Genomic DNA, 21,929 nt, shown 5'->3' on the forward strand with positions numbered 1-21,929 from the left:
GTACCAGGCAAATTGGTTGAAACTATAGTAAAGAACAGAATGATCAGACACATAGATGAACATGATTTGTTGGGGAAGCGTCAACATGGTTTTTGTAAAGGGAAATCATGTCTCAACAATCTACTAGAAATCTTTGAGGGAGTCAAATAGCATGTGGACAATGGGATCCAGTGTACTTAGATTTTCAGAAAGTCTTTGACAAAGTCCCTCACTAAAGGCTCTTAAACAAAGTAAGCTGTCATGGGATAAGAGGGAAAGTCCTCTCATGGATTGGGACCTGGTTAAAAGATAGGAAACCAAGATAGGAATAAATGGTGTGACAAAGTTCCTCCTCTACCTTGGTGGGTCCTGCACTTATTGGCAGAGTTTGCTCACCTCAGTGATCTTCCCCACAGTCTGGGTCAACTTCTCCTGTGTCTGATCAGGAGTTGGAAGGTTTTAGGGGAAACCCGGGCCCGCCCTCTACTCCGGGTTCCAGCCCAGGGCCCTGTGGATTGCAGCTGTCTGTAGTGCCTCCTGTAACAGCTGCATGACAGATACACCTCCCTGGGCTACTTCCCTATGACCTCCTCCAAACACCTTCTTTATCCTCACCACAGGACCTTCCTCCTGGTGTCTGATAACGCTCGTAATCCTTAATGCTCCAGCAGCACAGCCTCTCACTCTCAGCTCCTTGTGCCTCTTGCTCCCAGCTCCTCACACGCACTTCCTCTCCTCTGGCTCTCCCCCCCTTGACTGGAGTGAGCAACTTTTTAAACCCAGGTGCCTTGATTAGCCTGCCTTGATTGGCTGCAGGTGTTCCAATTAAGGCAGACAGGCTGATTAGTTCTAGCAGGTTCCTGATTAATCTAGTGCAGCCTCTGCTCTGGTCACTCAGGGAACAGAAAACTACTCAGCCAGTGACCAGTATATTTGCCCTCTACCAGACTCCTGTACCCCACTGGCCTGGGTCGGTCACAATGGTCAGTTCTCAGAATAGAGAGAGGTAAATAGTGGTGTCCCCCTGTGGTCTGTACTGGAATCAGTACTGTTCAACATATTTGTAAATTATCTAATGACTAAACAGTGCGGCGGCAAAATTTGCAGATGATACAAAACTACTCAAAATAGTTAAGTCCAAAGTAGATTGGAAAGAGTTACAAAGGAATCTCATAAAACTGGGTGACTGGGCAACAAAATGGCAGATGAAATTCAATGTTGATAAATGCAAAGTAATGCACATTGGAAAACATAATCCCAACTATACATATAAAACGATGGAGTCTAAGTTAGCTGTTACTGCTCAAGAAAGAGATCTTAGGAGTCATTGTGGATCATTCTCTGAAAACATTCACTCAATGTGCAGCGGCATTAAAAAAAGTTAACAGAATGTTGGGAATCATTAGGAAAAGGATTGATAATAAAACAGAAAATATCATATTCCTCTATATAAATCCATGATGCGCCCACATCTTGAATACTGAGTGCAGATCTGGTTGCCCCATCTCAAAAAAGATATATTGGAATTGGAAGGGGTACAGAAAAGGGCAACAAAAATGATTAGGGGTATGGAGGAGATTTCATATGAAGAGAGATTAATAAAACTGGGACTTTTCAGCTTGGAAAAGAGATGGCTAATGGGGGATATGATAGAGGTCTATAAAATCATGAGGGGTGTGGAGAAAGTAAATAGAGAAGTGTTATTTACTCCTTCTCATAACATGAGAATTAATAGGCAGTAGGTTTAAAACAAACAAAAGGAAGTATATCTTCACACAATGTATAGTCAACCTGTGGAACTCTTTGCCAGAGGATGTTGTGAATGCCAAGGGTATAACAGGATTCAAAAAAGAACTAGATAAGTTCATGGAGAATAGGTCCAGCAATGGCTAGTAGCTAGCATGGGCAGGGATGCAAAACCGTGCTCTGAAGTGTCCCTAGCCTCTTTGTCAGAAGCTGGGAATGGGCGACAGGGAATTGATCACTTGATGACGACCTGTTCTGTTCATTCATTCTAAAGCACCTGGCATTGGCCACTGTCAGAAGACAGGATACTGGGCTGGATGGACCATTGGTCTAACCCAGTACAGCCGTTATTATGTTCTTAGGTGTCTAAATCTCAAGCCACCTTACTACCTTTGAAGATCTGGCCTTAAACTCTCTGGGCCTCAGTTCCCCATCTGTAAAATGGGGATAATGCCCTTCTCTTCCCCACCCTTTCTTTTCTGTTTATAAGTTTTTCAGGTCAGGGTCTGCCTCTCACCATGTGTTTGTGATCTTTAATGGGGCTCCAGGCATTGAGATAATAATAAATAATAATAATAATAATAGTAGTGTTTATTTTGGCGGTTCTAATTGCACAATTAAATACCACTCAACACGTGTAAATATGGTACAGTCTAGGCCTAAACTACTAAAAAGTTAGCAAGCCGAGCCTAGGCTAACACCACATTCTGATGGAGGGTAGACAATAGAATCCTTCCAATTTACTCTTGCTTTATGCCATTTTCCCAGCACCTTGATACCACACTAAGCACCAGGCATCTGCTAAGCACCAGGTCCCTAATTACAGGATCGCTTCACCATCCCCTGAAATGCAGCCACCTCTGTGGTAATGGGTGGCAAATGTTGAACAGCACACAGCAACACCACACAAGTTTGAATAGCCAATGAAGGCTGCCACATCCACGGCAGAGAAATTCAGCACCTCTGCCTTTGTGACAAATTCCCTTGGGTATTGGACAGCTGCAAATGGCCAGGCGCATGTTGCATCCCAGACCCATGCTTGGGGCATTTGGTTTCATACTGCCCTAGAGAGAATGGCACTTGTTTTTTGTTCAGTACAAAGACACAGGGGTCAAACCACCCCTGCCCTGAAGAGCCTGCAGCCCAAACAGACAACAGAACCCACACTGCGAGACCCAGGGGAGGCTGTTTTGTTGATGTGGGTCAGCAATTTTGGCCTGAGAGAAAGGAGACTGTCATATGATGTGTCTGCCTTGTAGTGCCCCCTGCTAGCAAAGCATGGAATCCAGAATTAGTGGAGAGGTCAGTGGACAGCCAGCTGTCCCAGCCTGCTGTCTGTCTCCCTTTTTACAGGGCCTAGGAGCCTTCCCTTGAGCCCAGCTGGGCAGCAGGCTCAGTCACAGGTACACTGGACCCCACTCCCTCTTAAAGGGGCCAGTCCTGTGACAGAGACCATTTGGAGGGAGGCTTTGATGGTGGATCTCTGAGGATGTGGTTTGGTAGCCTGCCTCAGGTGCCCTTCATCCATTGTTGCATCAAAATAGAGAAATGACATGCACCACAATTCCCCGTGAGAGGGCAGATCCCAGCTCCTGTTCCTAGGCCCTTTTGAGATCTATCAGCTTTCCATCCCATTCCAGGAAACATTCTTCCTTTCCATCATCCTTTTCCCTTTTCCAACCTGTTCCCTGGACACTGGGCTTGGTGGATGGATTCCTGATTTACACCGGTATAATGGGGAGGAGAATCATTCCCAATCACTTGAAACCACTAGTTCTTTTCAGCCTGGTTCTGGGTCAGCACACTGCTTTTTAGAGGCGGATGAACAAGCTTTTTTGCAAGGTAACAACCATCATGTCCCTCTGTTGCAGAGCAGAAAGGGGGATGGAATCACATTGCATCCTCCAATTAGCATTTAAATATTTCTTCTCTTGCTTTTTTGCCTCTCAAGTAATTCAAAGATCCAGTGGAAGATTCATTAGAAGACATGGCACACTGCCTTCTTGGTAACAGGCTTGATGAGCCCTTTATCTGTGTTAACGTAAAAGAAATGTCATTTTGAGGAGAATCCCTGTCTTTCTTCAAACTCAGACATTGTCTCCATGCAGATACAGAAGGACTTCTTGTCATCATCACAAGCCAATTCCCTCCTGTGCTGTATTGCCCAAATTCTATGAAAATAGTGCTCAGATTGGTTTTCTTCCCTAATTTTTTTGCCGTAAGTTTCTTCCTTTTATCTGCCGATTACATTTTCCCTCATGCCAAGAGAAAACCATACACTTTCAGGGTCAGCAACTTATCGGAGATCAAGAAAAATAACAAACCAAAGAAGAACAAAAGTAAGGTGTCCAGAGAGAGCACAGTGGGTCATTCTAACATGCTGCATCACCTCTGCCTCACAACATGGTAGCTGCCTCTGTAAACAGAGCAGCAGGCTCCTTAGAAATGGAAAGCTGCAGTACGGTGATGGAGTTACACCCCATCTCTTCCCCTTTCCTGATCTTTAATGGAGATTCATAGATGTGAAGGCTAGAAGCGACCACTGCATCAGCTAGTCTGACTTCCTGCACAACTGAGGCCAGAGAATATAATCAGTCCTCCCGTTTAAAGCTTCATCTTGCTGGCTTTCCTCCTGAGAGGATTTTCAGAAGACACTCGCCCTCAGAGATCCTCCATCAGAGCCTCACGTGTCATGGCATGGCCAATCCCTAACTGCCAGGGGTTAGGAAACAACACCCTCTGTGGGCATTATTCTGTAATGATCTCTGAATGTTTCCTCTGAAACATCAGGTGCTGGCCACTGCTGGAGACAGGATGCTGGGCTAGCTGAAGCATGGCTCCAACCTGCTCTGGCCTTTCCTAACATTGCGCCAAAGCTTTCTTGAAATTCAGCTTCCCCATTTGACATCCCCCCTCCCCGCATACTCTTTCACAGCCCCTTGCTTCATCAGGCCCCTGGAATCTCCCTCCCACCGCAGGTCCTGCTGATCATGGACTCTCTACCTGAAAGCCCACTTGCTTCACACGCTGGGCTTTGCTCTCGCTCCCCAAGCCCAGATAATTCTCACACTGACCTCAGAGCAAGAAGGCACAAAACTCCACCATCCAAAGCAGGCCCAGTCAGAGGCTGTGTGCTGGGATCCTCCTGGAATCACTCCCCAGCACCACGGCCTGGCCCTAGTATTGGGAAGCTGAAGGCATACCAGCTACTCCGGTAGATGGCTTCTACTTTTGTGCCAATGGCCAGAGTAATGCAGGAAGGAAGGTGGTTGAGGTTCGGGGAGGAGACTGGTCCGCCAAGGTCTCTACTTTGTAGTAGAGCATCCTGCCCCAGGCCCTGCCCACTTCAGGTGCCCCTGGAGAGAGCTCAGCCTATTGCATCAGCAGCGCCACCTCCTGCCATGTCTGGGTTTATGCTGGACATCTCCCCTTCCCATAGCAAACCACCCCAAACATGGCGGCTTGCAAGAGCTGACTTTACCACCGACCAAGATGGCATGTGGCCCCTCCCAGCTTGCTATTGCCACAGATGTGGCACAAGCCTCACTAACTAGCCCAAGGGGCACTGATTGGCAGGGTCCCCCAGTCTAGAATGACCAATGGCTTGTCCTGGATTGGCAACTCCCATGTTCCTTCACTGAAACATCTGGCTCTGGACAGGGACGGGAATCACAAACTCAGCAGAGAAGCAGGCAAAATAACCAGTGTGATGACAGCTTTGGGACAGATTCCAGGAGGCGTTCTCTGCTCCCTGAACATCAATTCTGCCAGGGAAGGGGGAGGGAAATCTGAGCAGGAAAAAATTAATACCTGCCCCAGTTATTAACCTGTAATATCTGGGCAATCTTTGGGTCCCCTTGAAAGCTCTGGCCAGATCTTCAGTCAGGAGGGACTAACACCCATATAGCACCCACCTTAACAACAATCCAACATAAATAACTGCTGTTTTTTATGGTAACACCTAGGGACCTCAGCTGAGATTACAGCCCATTGTAGATATATAGTGAAAAATAGATCCTACCCCAAGGAACTTACAGCCTAAATAGATAGAAGTATTTCTATTCCCTTTTTACTGATTAGGGACTAAGGCCCAGAAAGATTAAATGACTTGGCCAAGGTCACCCAATGAGTCTGTAGCAGAGTTGGGAATTGATCTCAGATCCCCTAAGCCCCCAGTCCAGGGTTTTAATAATTAAGCACTCATCCACTCTGCTTCCATGATCTTTCATGTATATTCATGACCTAATTTATTTCAGTAGGAGCTGTGACTGCTCAGCACCTCTGAAAATGCGGCTATTCGGTTTTCAGTCCTTTCCATTGCCTCTTGACAGCTTATCCAGTTTTTCAGTTCCAGCACCTCCATGGCCTAGGGGCCGACAGGAGAATGAAACTTTAACCTCCTCCCCTCAGCCCCATGCAGATTCTTGTAGAGCCCTTCCTGATTTCTGCAGGCTGCCCGAGGCCACCCTTGCCAGCCCATTATCTTTGATGTAGAAACTTTCTCCCTGAGTTCATCCGACTTGAATTGTTTCTCTCTGATTGTCATCAAAGTCTAATTAAAAATACACTTCAGATTATTGCGCTGGTTAGCTTGAAATCTGAAGATATGAAATGTGCTTTCTCTCTCTATATATGTCTCTAGCAGCTTTAACCAAACGGATCAGCTTTAATCCCAGCAATAATTTAACAGGCAGGGCTTGGAAAGGCTGTTCACATCATTTATAAACTTTTGATTCATTTTTCCCCTTTCAAACCACCCCAAGTTAAGGAAGAATTGATAAAGAACCTCTGCCCTAACAAGCCATGTGCTGTTGGTCTGTGATCTAGGCATGGGCAGAAGGGAACTTCTTATGGTGAGTCTCCACGGCTAGCACCTCTACCATCCACAGCAGAGTACTGGGATGCTGGCAGGTGGCCTGCCTTCAAACCCGTTCTAAGCTAAGGTGACCATATGTCCCGTTTTGTCCCGGCCGTCCCATCTGTTCAGGCAAAACTGAGCATGTGTCCTGTTTGTGCTTGCCAGCTGACGCTCAGTTGGTAAGAGCAAACTGGACACATGCACAGTTTGGCCAAATAAGTGGGGTGGAACTCCTAGTGGGGCGGGACTCCTAGTGGGGCATGGAGGAACGTGCGGTGTGTGTGGGGGAACAAGTGGCTACGCCAGCTCCGTGCTAGAGGGAGGTCTAGGGAGAGTGTCTCAGGCTGGCTGACCTGCCCCGCACGCAGCAGCCAGAGGGGGATCTCAGGTGGCCCCGTGCATGGGCTGGCAAGGGTGGCCTTGGGCAGCCCTGCATGTGGGGGACATGATGGGGTGGCTGGGGCCAGACCCATGTGGGGGACGTCAGCCTGGCCCTGTGTGGGTGGGAGGCAGGGAGGGCTCAGGCCAGACCCATGGGTGTGGCCACCCTGTTCTAAAACCAGTTTGAAATGGAGGGCATCCACTGCTTGGATGCACGTTCACTCAAGTGCCCACTGCAGGCAGCCATTTTGGAAGAGGGGGCCCGTGGCTGCTGCAGCGTCCTGGGAGCGGAGAGGCAGTGTAGCAAGTGTGGGTGACACTGCAGAAACTCTGCTGCCACAAGGGGAAGGCTGAAGCTCCTGGGGGCGGCGGGCCTGTGTGCATTAGTGGAACTGAGCTAATAAGGGTCTGTGCCTCAGAAGCAGGTGTGAAGCCATCGCTGTCAGAGTGAGATAGGAACGATTCGTTATTGGGGGGGGGAGGGCAGGGAGCTCTGCTGGGTGAGTTAATGGAACGACTTGACTGTCGTAGACTCTCACAGAGACTCAATGGAGACACAGGAGATTCAGTGGAGACTGCGGGGATCCTGCAGGGGGGTTAGGAAGATGGCTATGTACCCCCCCCCCCAGAACTTCACCCCACTGCTTTAGCCACTGCTCCCAGCTGGGACCTTACCTGCGGGATCTGTGATGGGCGTACTGTCTGCTGTCCTTTTCTTTCACACAGCCATTGGTGCTGGAGGCTTCCTGAGCTGCGGTTCCACTCGGCTTTTCCAAGTGTCTCTCCTCCGTTGGGCATGACAGGCAGCTCGGTGTCTCGCTGCTGGGCAACAGATCAGAGAAACAGAGCAATGAGGGGCCATTCTCCTGGGAAGTCACCTTGTCTGAAAGACTACAGCCATTAATGTGTGTGTTACGCTAGCGCACAGATGCTCCACCCGAGACCAGAGCCTCCCGGTGCTTGGCGCTGTTCAAACAAACAGGGAGACTGACCCTACCCCACAGGGCTTACAGTCGAAATGGTGAAACAGAGGGTGGGTGAAAGGAAAGAAGTTTCCCATTTAACAGATGGGGAACTGAGGCCCAGAGAGATGAAGAGACTTGCCAAGAGTCATCCACTGGCTTTCAGGCCACAACAGTAGGCCGCTGCTCCCAAGCTCTGTCAGGGAGGTGGGTTGAAAGGGATACTCGGTGGGAAAGAGGCTGATATGGGCTCTGGGTGGATTGGTGGTTTGTAGAGATTTATATGCACCTAGAGCCCGGGGTGGTGGAACTGGGCTGTGGAGTGGGCTAGCGCCCCTGCAATGGAAACACTGGGGAGGGGTAGATCTAGGTTTCTGTCCCCCCACTTGTTTTTCACCCCCTCAGTAGCTCATAGAGGTCAGAACAGGACCTGGTGGGGAAGGAGCAGCCACGGCGGCACATAACATCAGGCCAGCTACCAAGGCACAGGTTGGACTCAAGTTTGCGGATGCTACTAAACTGGGAGGAGTGGTAGATATGCTGGAGGGTAAGGATAGGATACAGAGGGAACTAGACAAATGAGAAGATTGGGCCAAAAGAAACTTGATGAGGTTCAACAAGGACAAGTGCAGAGTCCTGCACTTAGGACAGAAGAATCCCATGCACTGCTACAGACTAGAGACCGAGTGGCTAGGCAGCAGTTCTGCAGAAAAGGACCTGGGGGTTACAGTGGACAAGAAGCTGGATATGAGTCAACAGTGTGCCCTTGTTGCCAGAAAGGCTAACAGCATTTTGGGCTGTATAAATAGGGGCATTGCCAGCAGATCAAGGGACGTGATAATTCCCTTCTATTCAGCATTGGTGAGGTCTCATCTAGAATACTGTGTCCAGTTTTGGGCCCCACACTACAAGAAGGCTGTAGAAAAATTGGGAATAGTCCAGCAGAGGGCAACAAAAATAATTAGGGGGCCGGAGCACATGACTTATGAGGAGAGGCTGTGGGAACTGGGATTGTTTAGTCTGCAGAAGAGAAGAATGAGGGGGGATTTGATAGCTTCTTTCAACTACCTGAAAGGGGGTTCCAAAGAAGATGGATCTAGACTGTTCTCAGTGTTACCAGATGACAGAACAAGGCGTAATGGTCTCACGTTGCAGTGGGGGAAGTCTAGGTTGGATATTAGGAAAAACTTTTTCACTAGGAGGGTGGTGAAGCACTGGAATCAGTTTCCTAGAGAGGTGGTGGAACCTACTTCCTTAGAGGTTTTTAAGGTCAGGCTTGAGAAAGCCCTGGCTGCGATAACTTAGTAGGGGCTGGTCCTGCTTTGAGCAGGAGGTTGGATTAGATGACCTGCTGAGGTCCCTTCCAACCCTGATATTCTATGATTCTATGACTCCTGGGCCCAGCGCAGTCCAGCCACCATGGGTCCTTATGGAGACACCTGAGCCAGGAGTATGTGTGTCAGCCGCCAGAGTGTGGTGGGGATGGGACAGGGCACAGGTGGGTGGGCAGCACAGGGGACCAGCCACCGAGGAGCTGCTGTAGGAGAAGCAGTAGGAACTACTGGGAAGCCCATTCCCAGCCTGGAGATGGCTGCCCCTCTACCCGCCATTCAGAGGGGAGCTTCCACCCCACCCACCTAAAGCTCTGGATGGGAGAAATAGCAGCTAGCAGAATGGAAGGAGACGGCTCTGGGATTACACACAGCTCTCAGGACACCGTCACCTCCCATTAAAGCTGCACGGGGCTTAGGTGGAGAGAATTCTGTTCCCAGTCGCTTGTGTGTCACAGGAAACAATCAATGTTCAAACGAGACTCAAGAAAACACTTGTCTGAAGTCTGGCTCCAGCACGACGCAGACACGTTTCCATCTGCTTTCACGCAAGAGCTGCCACAAGCACTTAGAGACCGAGGCCGGGAGACTGCAGCCTGGTGACGGCTCGTTTAACAGGTAGAACGAGAAGGCAAACAGCCGGCAGGAGAAGGGAAAAGCAGGTCCAAACAATCACACACTAATGCAGTAGCCACCAAATCCCTCAGCAATATGGAGCGTGATCCCAGCAGGCGGGCTGTGCACTCTCATTCCAGTTGCTTCTAGCTCCAAGCTCTGCTGGCCAACCTGCCATACTGCACCACCCAGTGTTCCCACTCTGGAGGCTCGGTTGGCACCCCCTCTTCCCTACCCCGCTGGCATGTCTGAGGGCAGCAGTGTGCCCAGCACAGTCCCCCAGCCCTGACAGACCCAAAGAGACTCCCCGAATGAAGCAGGACATAAGCAGCCAGGGGAGGGGGCAGGAAAGGGAGAGTCCGGGCCGTGGTCCTGCCATGAGCACCAGCGATGGCCTAATATTGCTAAAATGCCATCAGCATCAACTCCTCATTCCAAGCAAATGCTTCCATTTAACCTTCCAGGAAGGGGCCGCTCTTAATCTGCAGAGCTGTCTTGCAGGCACATAGTCCTGGGGGGGGGGGTGAACAGGGTGCAAGAGGATGCCAGGTCCCCTTGAAGCTATGAGCTTTCCCGTCTATTTCAAGGGGCTCTGGGTCAGCCCCTGAGGTGGGAGTGGTGTATCAGGCTGGCTGGGGCCCCAGGACGAGGTGCAGGTGGATGGATGGTTGGGGCAATTCAGTGACAACAGAAAATGTAACTGTCATGCTCTTGCCCGGGCTGCAGGCATGAGCTAAAAACTGACAGCCTCATATCTGGAGACCAGACCAGGTCACCTGGATGTTAGTTTTCCTCAGAACAGGTATTAGTCTTACAATAATGCATTTAGACTCTATGAAATGCTACATGCATGAATCTCACTTATATCTATAGCCCATTATATAAATTTAAGAGATTTAAGTGTTAAGAGTTTGCTTTGGAACTGCAAACCTCCCAGTCAGGAGTGACGCATTAGCTGGTGTGAAATACCAGTTTGCCACAGCAAGTGTTATCTCCTCCCCAACAAAAGAAGGCCACCAGACACCAGACAAACCATTGGATAACATCAGAGGACAAAAGACTTTGTTGATTGCATTACTCCCCACTCCCACCCATGAAGAGGAGACATGCACATGAACTTGTCCCATCATCTTGAACTCTGGGAGAAGGGATAAAAATCCATGCTAGAAGAAACTGCGTCTTTTTGGCTGTTTGAACTCTGAATGGTGAGAGACTCTAAACTGAAGCCAGAGATCCCTGGGGGGCTGCCTGCTGGGTCTGTCCTGAAAGACACTTGGAATTGACAGATCACTACAATTCTGTCACTCTTAGGATTTAAGAACATAAGAATGGCCCTACTGGGTGAGACCAAAGGTCCATCTAGTTCAGTATCCTGTCTTCCGACAGCGGCGAGTGCCAGGTGCCCCCGAGGTAATGAACAGTATAGATGATCCATCCCTTGTCAGTCATTCCGAGCTTCTGGCAAACAGAGGCTAGAGCACTTAGAGGGTAACTCATTGGTATGTGTATGTTTGCTTGCATTAGCTTGAAAATAATTCTCTTATTCTGTTTTCCTAGTTAATGAACCTCTAAACAATTTATCACAGGACTGGCCCCCGGTGTTGCCTTTGATGTAAGATCCAAGGTAGCGACTGATCTGGGGGTAAGTGGCTGGTCTCTTGAGACTGGAAGCAGCCTGAATGTAGCATGATTTTTGGTGCAGGTGCCCATTTATCACTAAGCCCAGTTTGTCCGGGTGGCAGGATAAACTGGAGAGTCCAAGGCCGTGTCTACACTAGAGAGCTTTCAGTGGCACAGCTGTACTGATGCAGCTGCACCGCTGTGAGACCTCTTGTGCAGCCACTCTATACCGAGGGGAGAGTTCTCCTGTCAGCATATTTGAGCCACCCCCCACAAGGGGCGGTGGCTATGTCAGCAGGAGAAGCTCTGCCATGGACACAGCGCTGTGCACGCTGCCACTTATGCTGGTGAAACTTATGATGCTCAGGGGTGTGTTTTTGCTCAGGGCTGTGCAGCGTAAGCTTTGCAGACAAAAGTGGTAGTAAAGACATGGCCTAAGGGGACTGCCTGAGGCTCTATGGTAAGACTGTTACAGTGATCCAGGAATTCCCATTTGTCACTGGCTTGGTGAAATCGAGTCCTCGACCACACCGTGTGGGGTGTCTGTGCTGGTTTTGACACTGCCCTGAGGCAGGCACTCATGGTCATGAGCCACTCTGCACAGCAGAACGGCTCTAAGCACCTGTTGACATTTTTCTTACATTAATCATCTACCTTGTGGAGACCGTGGCCCTTCTTCTGTGTCTGTCCAGTGTCCCTCACCATGGGGGCAGGGCGGATGTTAATGGGTAATATGCATAAGGATAATGGACACGTTACCAAAAGCCAGAGGGCAGTAGGCAATGATCAGTGGCCTGGCTGACCATTGGCAGCCATTGGAAGCAAAGATGGGATCTCCAGCTGGAGATGAGACAGTTTAGGAAAGCTTGCACTGCCACTGTCCAGTGCCATCCCTGCACAATAAGAACTAGAAGATTTCAGCGCTGGGGCTTTCAGGACAGTACCCTGTGGGTAGAATTAATTATTACAGAAAGAATGATCAGTTGATGTAATATTTACGTCTCCTCCCAATTCCTAGTACTTCAGGACAATAGATATTGTAACCAAACCAGAGGAAGTTCTCCTGCATGTAACCAAGCTGCACATGGAAAAATTCAGCCCCTAGACTGTTTACATGCAAGTTAACCTGCTGTAAACTGATTCACCATTCTTTGCGATCAGGTGTTCAAACAATCATTCTTCTACGCCAGGGCAGGAAGCTGCCCCAGGCAGCAGGCTGCCAGTAAAAATCAAGGGGGAGCAGATGACCCACAGCTCATTGCTAGCCCAACTGGCTTGAGCAATTCAGTGTTTCTAATATCTGCTTAATCAAGAGAGGTGGCTACAGCTTGGGCCCTGGGTGGGCAAGAGCAGGGAACATGGCTTGCCATGTCCCTGCCAGGTAAGAAACAAAACAAAGGAAAAAGCAAATATTCTGCTGTGTCAATATGAATAGTTCCTGCGTGTCTTGGCTGCTTAATGAAATCTTTACGTCTTAGATTCAGACAAGACACAGTCAAGACAATTCTTGGGGCCTGTCAGCAACTTGGAATTTACAATTTACGTTTGACATAACCATAATGGACCATAGGTCATGACTTTCCCTTCCCACCTCCGCCACTCTCTTGAGCTGCGTTGCTTTGTGAACTGACAGCTCCTCACCACTGCCTTAGCTGTGTATTCCCAACTGGAGTCACTGCCAGCCGTTACGTTCTCGAGTTTATTGTGACCCCGCTGAACTGTGGCTGAACTCAGAACATGGCATACATTTTAACAACACGCTTTCAAAGAATGGCGGAGGTGAAGATACCTTATCAATGTTGCCAAAAACGGACTCTTTCAAATCTATCCCAACTGGCTTCTACACAGAGCATCCTAAAAGGACACACAATCAATTGCTGTAGTTTCAGTTGAAAAATGCAGCTGACTGTGAAGTTCTCACCAGCTGGCAGAGAAAGTATTGCATTTTAAACCCCAAACCAAAAGAAATACTATTCGGTTACCAAGAACCTTTAAAGCCCCGACCTCCGGCCCAAGTGTTGGTAGGACCTACCTGAAACAGGACTTTGTGATCAGCTCTGCACTAGTTGAGCCCATGTGAAACTTAAGTGATGGACTAGATGAAACTTACATGGTTTTGTATTTTGTTAAAGATCCCAAAATGGGGGCAGGTGGGTAACCCAGGGTGACCCAGCTGATCTCAGGATGGGCTGAGTTTCAGGGGCACCTGGTCACTGAACAGTCTGGGCTGGAAACCGTATGAAACTCAGTGGTTTCAACGCTAGCAAATGGAGCATGGAGACTTGAGCACCAAAGCCACTGCACTCAGTTAACCCACGGGAGCAGAGGCCAGGCCACTTGGGCAGCCTGTGTCTGCAGGGACAGCTGGACCTATGGGAATATTCATTGCTGCCCTCCCCCGCTGGCTCTGGGGTGAAGTGGGGACAGGGCTGCATTGGAGCCATGCTGGGGGGAGTCAGCACCCCCGGCCCGGCCCCCTCTCTGGGCTGTACAACTGGCTCCTGGCCCTCCAAGAGAGTGGGGATCATGGGGTTGCACCTCCATGCTGGGCAGACCATCTGCCATCGGTTGCACTGGTGGAAATGCTCAGGTGCTGGCACTTACAGAGCTGTGCTGGGAACGAGGAGCCTGGGCCCAGCTGGATGAAAACCAGAGTGAGAGCAGTGAAACTGTGTCAGCCTCAGGACCATGCGAAGCAGCCGGGCTCAGTTTGGGGGAGGACAAGGGGGTTCTGTCGGCCCCCAAACAGCAACACTCCTGAGGAAAGATGGTATGTTTTCAGGCCCCTAAGATGTTTATTTCAAAGCCTGGAAAGATGAAGAAAGAGCGTTAAACCACAGCGGGAAGAGGTGCCATAAATATGATTTCACTGGTTTCACCTGTAGAGTTACTCAAATAAATAAAACCAGCTTATAAACTTTCCATCCTGACCTGGATGTGGGGGACGTGACTGGTGAAGTTGACAGGAAGTCTGGCTACCGGGGAGTGTGGAGGTAAAGGGCAAAGGGCAGCTCTGAAATGGGATGGAAGCAGCTGAGATTGATGCCGATGGTCCTCTCACTCCGTAGTGGCCTGGGTGCTATGGATCAGGGCTGGGTGAGCAGTGGGGTGAGGGGATGGTGGAACAGCTCTCAGAGACACTAGCCTCCCATAGCACATTATTGACCAGGGACCTGACCCCGAACGCCAATTGCAGTCCATGGAAAGACTCGCCTTGACTTCGGTGGGGTTTGCACCATGCCTGATACCTGCACCCCATCAGACATGGGGGGGCTAGAAATGGTTACAGGCAGTGAGAGCTACCTTCTGCCCCACCCATGTGGAACCAGCCCCAGCTCGTGCTCTCAGGCGAGGGGAGGAAAGGCTGTTCTGTAGAAGCTGGAGAGAAGGCGACTGTGGGAGGGAGCCACTTGCAAGGGCCCCTGCTGCTCCTGTGTGTCCCTGCTCCAGGAGGGGCAATGGATCTGCAGGGATTGGTGTGGCTGAACGGGGATTTACAAAGAAGATGATGGGGGAGGGGGTGGGTGCAGGTTGGGGGGAGTTGTACATGCAATGCACTGCAGAATGATCTTACAATACACCCGAATCACTAGAGCCCACGGGCTGCGCCCCCAGCCCCATCACAGCACATGAAGGAGGGGGAAATGAGAATTTGCTGTTCCCTTCCACGTCTGGCAGTCTGACCGGTAGGGCATTCCTCTCCAGGGAAAAGACAGCCCAGGGTGTCGCACATGGAGGGGACACAAGAATGGGTGCAGGAGGTATATCACACACACAGCCCTACACTTCCTTCACGCACAGAGCTAGCTGAAGGATCCAGGGGGAGTTTGAAGTCTGACATCACCAGATACTGCTGCCAACTCTTGCCATTTTATCATGAATCTCGTGATGTTTTCCATAAAGCCCCCGCTCCCAGAGGCATGTGATCAGATAAGAAGCTCAACTTTAATTTAAAAAAAAAAGCTCAACTTTAATTAAAAAAAAAGTTTCTAGTCTTCACAGCTGCAGAGCAATGCTGGAAAAGACGGATCTAAGTGTTCCCTAAGGGCTCAGCAAACAGAGGCCCAAGGAAAAGAACCCCAATTTAAAAAAAATGGTTATTTTGACACCACTCTCATGATTTGGGGGGATGCGATTCATGAGTTGTGGACACTTAGGGTTAGCTGTACTGGTGTTGTCCTTTTACAAATCTGTCCCCTCCCTCCCACACACTCTCTTACTTGCTGTCTTCAGCAGACAGTTGGTTTTGAAAGCTGTGAGAAGGAGGCCTCTAAATCAAATCAGTTCCTCCGTCAGGAGAGAGGCAGAGTGGGAGGAGACAGAGAGGCTGGCTCCTAGCCTGGCACCTGATGGGAGAACACTCGTCCCAGACAGGGGAAGAAAAGGAAGTAAAGAGCAGTGCAATGCAATACCATTCAGTTGCTGACAGCAGCTACTCCACACGGTACTGGAACGTAACCCAAAAGTTATATCCTGAACCAAGTCAGCCTTTGTTACACGCTTTTAGAATTCAAGAGTTTTCTTTTCACCAACTGCACAACTGGCCAGGCCCATGTCATTTCACAACGGGGGTGGGGCTCAAAGAGGACAAGTGAAAGCAACAACCCACCCAAGCAGGGTACAAAGGGGAAGGAAAAGTGGGAAAGGGGATGTGGTGATAGGGTCAGGCAGAATTTAAGGCACAGCCACGTAAGCATTAACTGGTGGTACCTGGGAAGAAGGGGTGTGTAGTAGGGAGGCCCCCAAAATGTGTCTGTTTGTCCAACAGGTGGCTGACCCTCCTGCCTGTTTACTAGACCCAGCTGAAATCTTTTCATCCAAGGGCCTTTTTTTCAAAAACAAAAAAAAATGTGTCTTTACAAGTGATCTGAATGTTTTCTGTGAAAAATGTTTAGATTGTTTGAATTCTTCCCAATTCTTCATTGAAACAAAATGAAGAATTGTTCTAATTCAATATGAAACATATTCTGGGCTTTTTTTGGCTGGGGGGGGAGTGTTCCTCCCCCAACTCTTTTCTTCCCTCTTTCCTTGGGGAAAAATGTTCAGGAGGGAGAAAACCTCACATTTTTCATTTTGATTCAAATGAATTTCTGATTTGGCACAACATTTTCCATTTTAATTCAATGATTTTTTTAAAAGAATCCAAGAATAATTAAAGAAAAAAAATTAAATTTCACCTGGAAACTAATTACCTACTTTCAGCCAGCCCTACGATCTCTTTAATCTTTAAGTATAAGAAGGAAAGGGAACCTATATAGATATAGATATAGTGACAAAGTTCCTCCTCTACTTTGGTGGGTCCCACGCTTATTGGTGGATTTGCTCACCTCACAGATTCACCCTGTGGGTCAGGAAACAGTCCAGAGACCTTCCCCTCTGGTAGAAACCACAGTCCAGGTCAATTCCTCTTGTGTTTGATCAGGAGTTGGGAGGTTTGGAGGGAACCCAGGCCCTCCCTCTACTTCGGGTTCCAGCCCAGGGCCCTGTGGACTGCAGCTGTCTAGAGTGCCTCCTGGTACAGCTGCATGATAGCTACAACTCCCTGGGCTACTTCCCCATGGCCTCCTTCCAACACCTTTTTTATCCTCACCACAAGACCTTTCTCCTGGTGCCTGATAATGCTTGTACTCCTCAGTCTTCCAGCAATATGTCTTCTCACTCCCAGCTCCTCACATGCACACCATAAACTGAAGTGAGGTCCTTTTTAAACTCAGGTGCCCTGATTAGCCTGCCTGTCCTAATTGATTCTAGCAGTTTCTTAATTGGCTCCAGGTGTCTTAATTATCCTGCCTGTCTTAATTGTTTCTAGCAGGTTCCTGATTAGTCTAGTGCAGCCCCTGCTCTGATCACTCAGGGAACAGAAAACTACTCAGCCAGTGACCAGTATATTTGCCCTCTACCAGACTCCTGTACCCCACTGGTCTGGGTCTGTCACTTCTCTCTCATACACACACACACACACACACACACACTGCACATTGATGGTGGAGCAGACACAGAGCCCATCTAGTCCAGTGTCCTCTCTCTGACAGCAGCCAGCATCAGAGGAAGGTGTAGGAGCCCCACAGTAGATGAGGTGAGATAGTCTGCCATCCATATTCAGTCTGATCCTAATCTCACAGTCTCTCTAACAGGGTCTGTCCCCAGGTTTTCAGAACTCCTCCTCTGGGGGGAGAAGAGCCTGACTGTGCTGAGAAATGACACTGGGAAGGAGAAGAACCTAGATGAAACCTCTGTGGTCTCCTGGAATGGCATCTGCGTGAACCCTGATAGAAGGAGCCAAGCTGGGTGATGCGTGCACCATGCATGGGGCTGGGTCAGCACTCCTGGCTCCACATCGTATGGCAAAGGTAGTACGTTTAGCTTGTCAAAAGAAGATCAAGAGGTGATTTGATCAAGGTGGGTAAGTACCTTCACAGAGAGAAAATCCCAGCTACTAAAGGGCTCTTTAATCTAGTGGCAAAAGGCAGAGCAACAACCAGTGGCTGCAAGTTAAAGCCAGACAAATTCAAATTAGAAACACAGTTTTAACAGGGAGCGTGATGAACCGCTGGCGCAAACTACCAAGGGAAGTGGTGATTTTCTCCACCTCTTGGTGTCATCAAATCACACCTGGATGCCTTTATGGAAGGTATATTTAGCCAAGGACAAGTTCCTGGGTCCAATAGAGGGGTAACTGGATGAAATTCTCTGGCTTGTATTATTCAGGATCAGGGGCGGCTCTAGGAATTTTACCACCCCAAGCATGGTGGCATGCCTGCGGAGGGTCTGCCGAAGCCGAGGGACCAGCAGACACTCCGCAGGGACGCCTGCGGGAGGTCTGCCGAAGCCACGGGAGCAGCGGACCCTCCGCAGGCAAGCTGCCAAAGGCAGCCTGCCTGCCACCCTCGCAGCAACTGGCAGAGTGCCCCCCGTGGCTTGCCACCCCAAGCACGCGCTTGGCGTGCTGGTGCCTGGAGCCGCCCCTGTTCAGGATGATCACATGGTCCTGTCTGGCCTTCAGTTCTACTCGTCTACTTGCAATAAAGCTCTAGGTCTCTCCCAGCATCACCATTATTTTTTAATTGCCAGCAAAGACACATGGATAATTGCTAGATTTGCTCAAAATAATTAGCTTGTGACCTTTTTTGAGCCCCTTTTCAAAACATGCTGCCTGCCTTTTGAGCTCAATCCTTAGGATCAATTACCAGCTTTCCACAATTGGTGACCTGTGGAACCCCTCTCCAGATGGATTAGTTACACGACACATCATGCGGGAGAACTTACGGATCGTTTTGCATGTTCCCAAACATGCGCCGGGCAGGGTCCATTTGTAGTGAGGCTTATGCGAACTATGGAAGTGAGCTTGACTAGTAGTCTTGGCCCATCATTGTGCAGGAACTGTTCTTTAGTGCATTGTCAGCACAAAAAGGTCTCCAGCTGGCACGACGATACATATCTCAGCTGCTGTACTGTGAGGGATCCGGAGCTGCTTTTCTCAGGTTATGGGGAGCAGGAATCTTAGTATCGAAGCTCTGGTTGAGACTAATAGGATTTTGTTTTGTTTTGTTTTGTTTCCAAGGGTTAATTCTTACTTGGCCTTGAGGCAGCCAAGGACTACTATCCTGGAACAAGCTATGCAATATTTCCTCTGGGCTTAGGAGTAATTATTGATGGAAATAATTATCCTCCAATCCCATCAAAGGCTGGCTTAATTTCAACCAAACAGTCTCATCTGATGAACACTGGATATCCTCTAAAGCACTAAACTCACTGGTAATCCCTTTGGATCAAGCTCTGGAGATGTCAGTTTAATTTTTTTTGGGGGGGTCGCCTGTTAGTCTTTCATTTCTGTGATGTAAAAGCAGGTGCAATTTAACATGAAAGCTTAATCTTACCGGAGAGGATTATCACAAGACTTCTCCCCTTCTCCTCAAAAACGAAATCAAGGAGAAAACACCACACAGCCAACCATCAGAGATCTTGCTATGGTCACACAGCCTTTTGGGGGAAAATGGGGAATGAGTAGAGCCAGCTGACTGGGGCCTTGCCGGCACCGCGGGTGGAATAGCATGGATCGCTCATAACAAGGAGAAGATGGCATGGCTATCGTGCCTCACAATGCCAAGTCATGCACTGGGCATTTTCATGTACGGCAGTCAGGATTCCATGTGGATGTTAGCAGCAGGTACCTTGCAGCCAGAGGTTTCGGATAGGAAAGTAGTGCTCCAGAAGCAACAGCAGGTGCCGCTGGATTTGAACCAACCCACCCTCCCTGCAGTTATTATGCTTTGTATTACAGATGTGCCCTAACTGCAGCCAAGGCCCATTGTGCCAGGTGCCATTCAGACACATAGCAAGAGACAACCCCTGTCCTGGGGAGCTTGCAGGCTAAGAGACCAGTGGGAGGGCAAACGGAGGCACAGAGAGGTGCCCAGAGTTACACAGGAGATTGGCAGCAGAGCTGGGCACAGAACCCCCAGCTCCAGAATCCCTGGTGAGTACACTGCCCGCTGGGCCGCCCTGCTCTGGCAGCACAAAACTGCCCTTCAGCACAAAAAGCAGCCCAACCTCAGGCCTTTTGAGTGTGACCTAATGGGAAGCCTCACATGCACAGTGGACTTTTCCCTCCTGTGCTGGGAGTGTCATGAACAAACACACCCATTTTGGGTTGATTACATGCCCAAGGTACTGTCATCTGAGCTGTGCCGGGCTCAGCACTATAGGACTGATCGCCTGCCTCATCTACTGTGACTAGAGAGTTGGGTTTAGTCCAAGTCATGGAGGGGTGGGCTACTGGGTTTTAAGCCATACTGGGGGGTCTGAGCCTGCAAGATGCTGAGCACCTCCGTGCGGTGCTTGTTTCTTTTAACGCCATTTAACTTCATAGGGAACTAAGGGCACTCAGCACCTTACAGGATTGGGCTGGTTTCATATTTCTGACCCTAGATTCCTGCCCGGGTAACAGAACATCCAGAGCTGCTTGGTGCCTCTGCCTGTCTGTCTTGGTCCTTATCTATGCCCACACCTAACCCTCAAAGGTCATGCAACAGGGTGGGCAAAATTGCCCATTGCCCTTCCTCCCCTTCCCCCGCAACATTTCCAGCCTCCAAACACACAAGGAGTAACACTACCACCCCCTAAGTCATTGCTAACCCTAGTCTCTTGCACTCCTTAGCATCACAGAGAGTGGAGCCTGTTAGCTGGCTAGCAAACAGAGCTGTGGCTGTTTCGGATGTGAGTTTCTCCATTTCTATTTGGCATTTTTTTCTCGGATGCACAAAATCAACCAATCCCTCTACAGAAACCAGCACTTATTACGTAGCCATGGCAGGCCAGTGGGTCTTGGACCACCTGTTTGCACCACAGTAGCCTGCACACAGCCAGCAACTGATTTCACCAAGGCCTTCCTCGGATACAAAATGTCCAGCATGCAACCTGCTACCTCAGAAAGGTCCCAGGCTCATTTAGAGACCTGCCTTTGGGAAAGCACTTCCGACCCAGAATGGTTAAACTGCACTTTCAATGTTCCCATCCTGCCAGTAGGTGGAGTCAATCAGGTGGGGAAAAACTATACGGCAAAGCTAGCCAAGGTTCATGCCATTTCATAATTAAAAATCTCTAATACCAGCCATTTCTCAGCCCAAAATTTGTGCTTTTTAAATGAATTTTTGTCATCCACATGTGACATTTGCTATGGTTGTTTCCTACAGGAGTATCTTTGGCAGAACAAAACACTGAAATAGGAGCACTTTAGCATGCAAGTGACTCATGGGCATTAAAATACATTCCTAAATTGGAGCAAGAAAAGCATGAAACTTCAGAACTATTTGGTGATTGTGTGTGTAATAAGATCAATTTTATGAAAAACTAACTGCAAAATTTCAAGGCGTTTGAAGCTGATGCTCAAATATTTTGCAGAACCCTGACACTCATAGTCAAAGAGTGGCAAGGAAAACAGATCACACTGGGGCAGGCAGTCCAGTACTATTGTGGGAGGAAGAGACAGACCAGCTGCATCAAGTGATTAAAAACAAAAATCCAACCCAAGCATTAGGGGTGACCTGACTGATCCCCAAAGGCCAATAATGAATATGTCAAAACCATCTGCAAAAGACAAGTAGGTTATTGCAACGTGAGTTGCTATGGTGTTGGGTGCTTTATGAATGAGCTAGACTGATATGAACCAGACAGACAGGAGATACATGTGGGAAATGATCAAGACTGATAGATGCCTATGTGAGAAGCTACAGGCAGATCCAGATGGGAACAGTTCCTAGACAGCTACCTGACTGCAGTTCTACAGGCTCTTGGTTCTGGGTTAATGGTCTGGCTAGAGCCTGAAGCTGATCAGCAGTATTTTTCCCCAGCAGCACCCCCTTGTGGAGGGGTTCCCCCAGCCCATTAGTACCCTACTCCATATCCATCCTGCAGTGAGCGACATAGGGAGTCTGTCAG

General features: G+C 49.1%; 1 protein-coding gene across 1 annotated transcript in view; it reads right to left on the reverse strand.

Moving 5' to 3' along the window:
* Positions 1-21,929, reverse strand: part of LOC115661082 (serine/arginine repetitive matrix protein 4-like) — a 114,993-nt gene that overhangs the window by 8,805 nt on the left and 84,259 nt on the right. The window contains exon 2 of the mRNA XM_030583209.1: positions 7,640-7,786. Within this exon, the coding sequence (XP_030439069.1) occupies positions 7,640-7,786 (147 nt within the window). The remainder of the gene's footprint in view (positions 1-7,639; positions 7,787-21,929) is intronic.

The sequence above is a fragment of the Gopherus evgoodei genome, chromosome 13 (assembly GCF_007399415.2).
Source record: "Gopherus evgoodei ecotype Sinaloan lineage chromosome 13, rGopEvg1_v1.p, whole genome shotgun sequence".
NCBI classification, from domain to species: domain Eukaryota; kingdom Metazoa; phylum Chordata; order Testudines; family Testudinidae; genus Gopherus; species Gopherus evgoodei.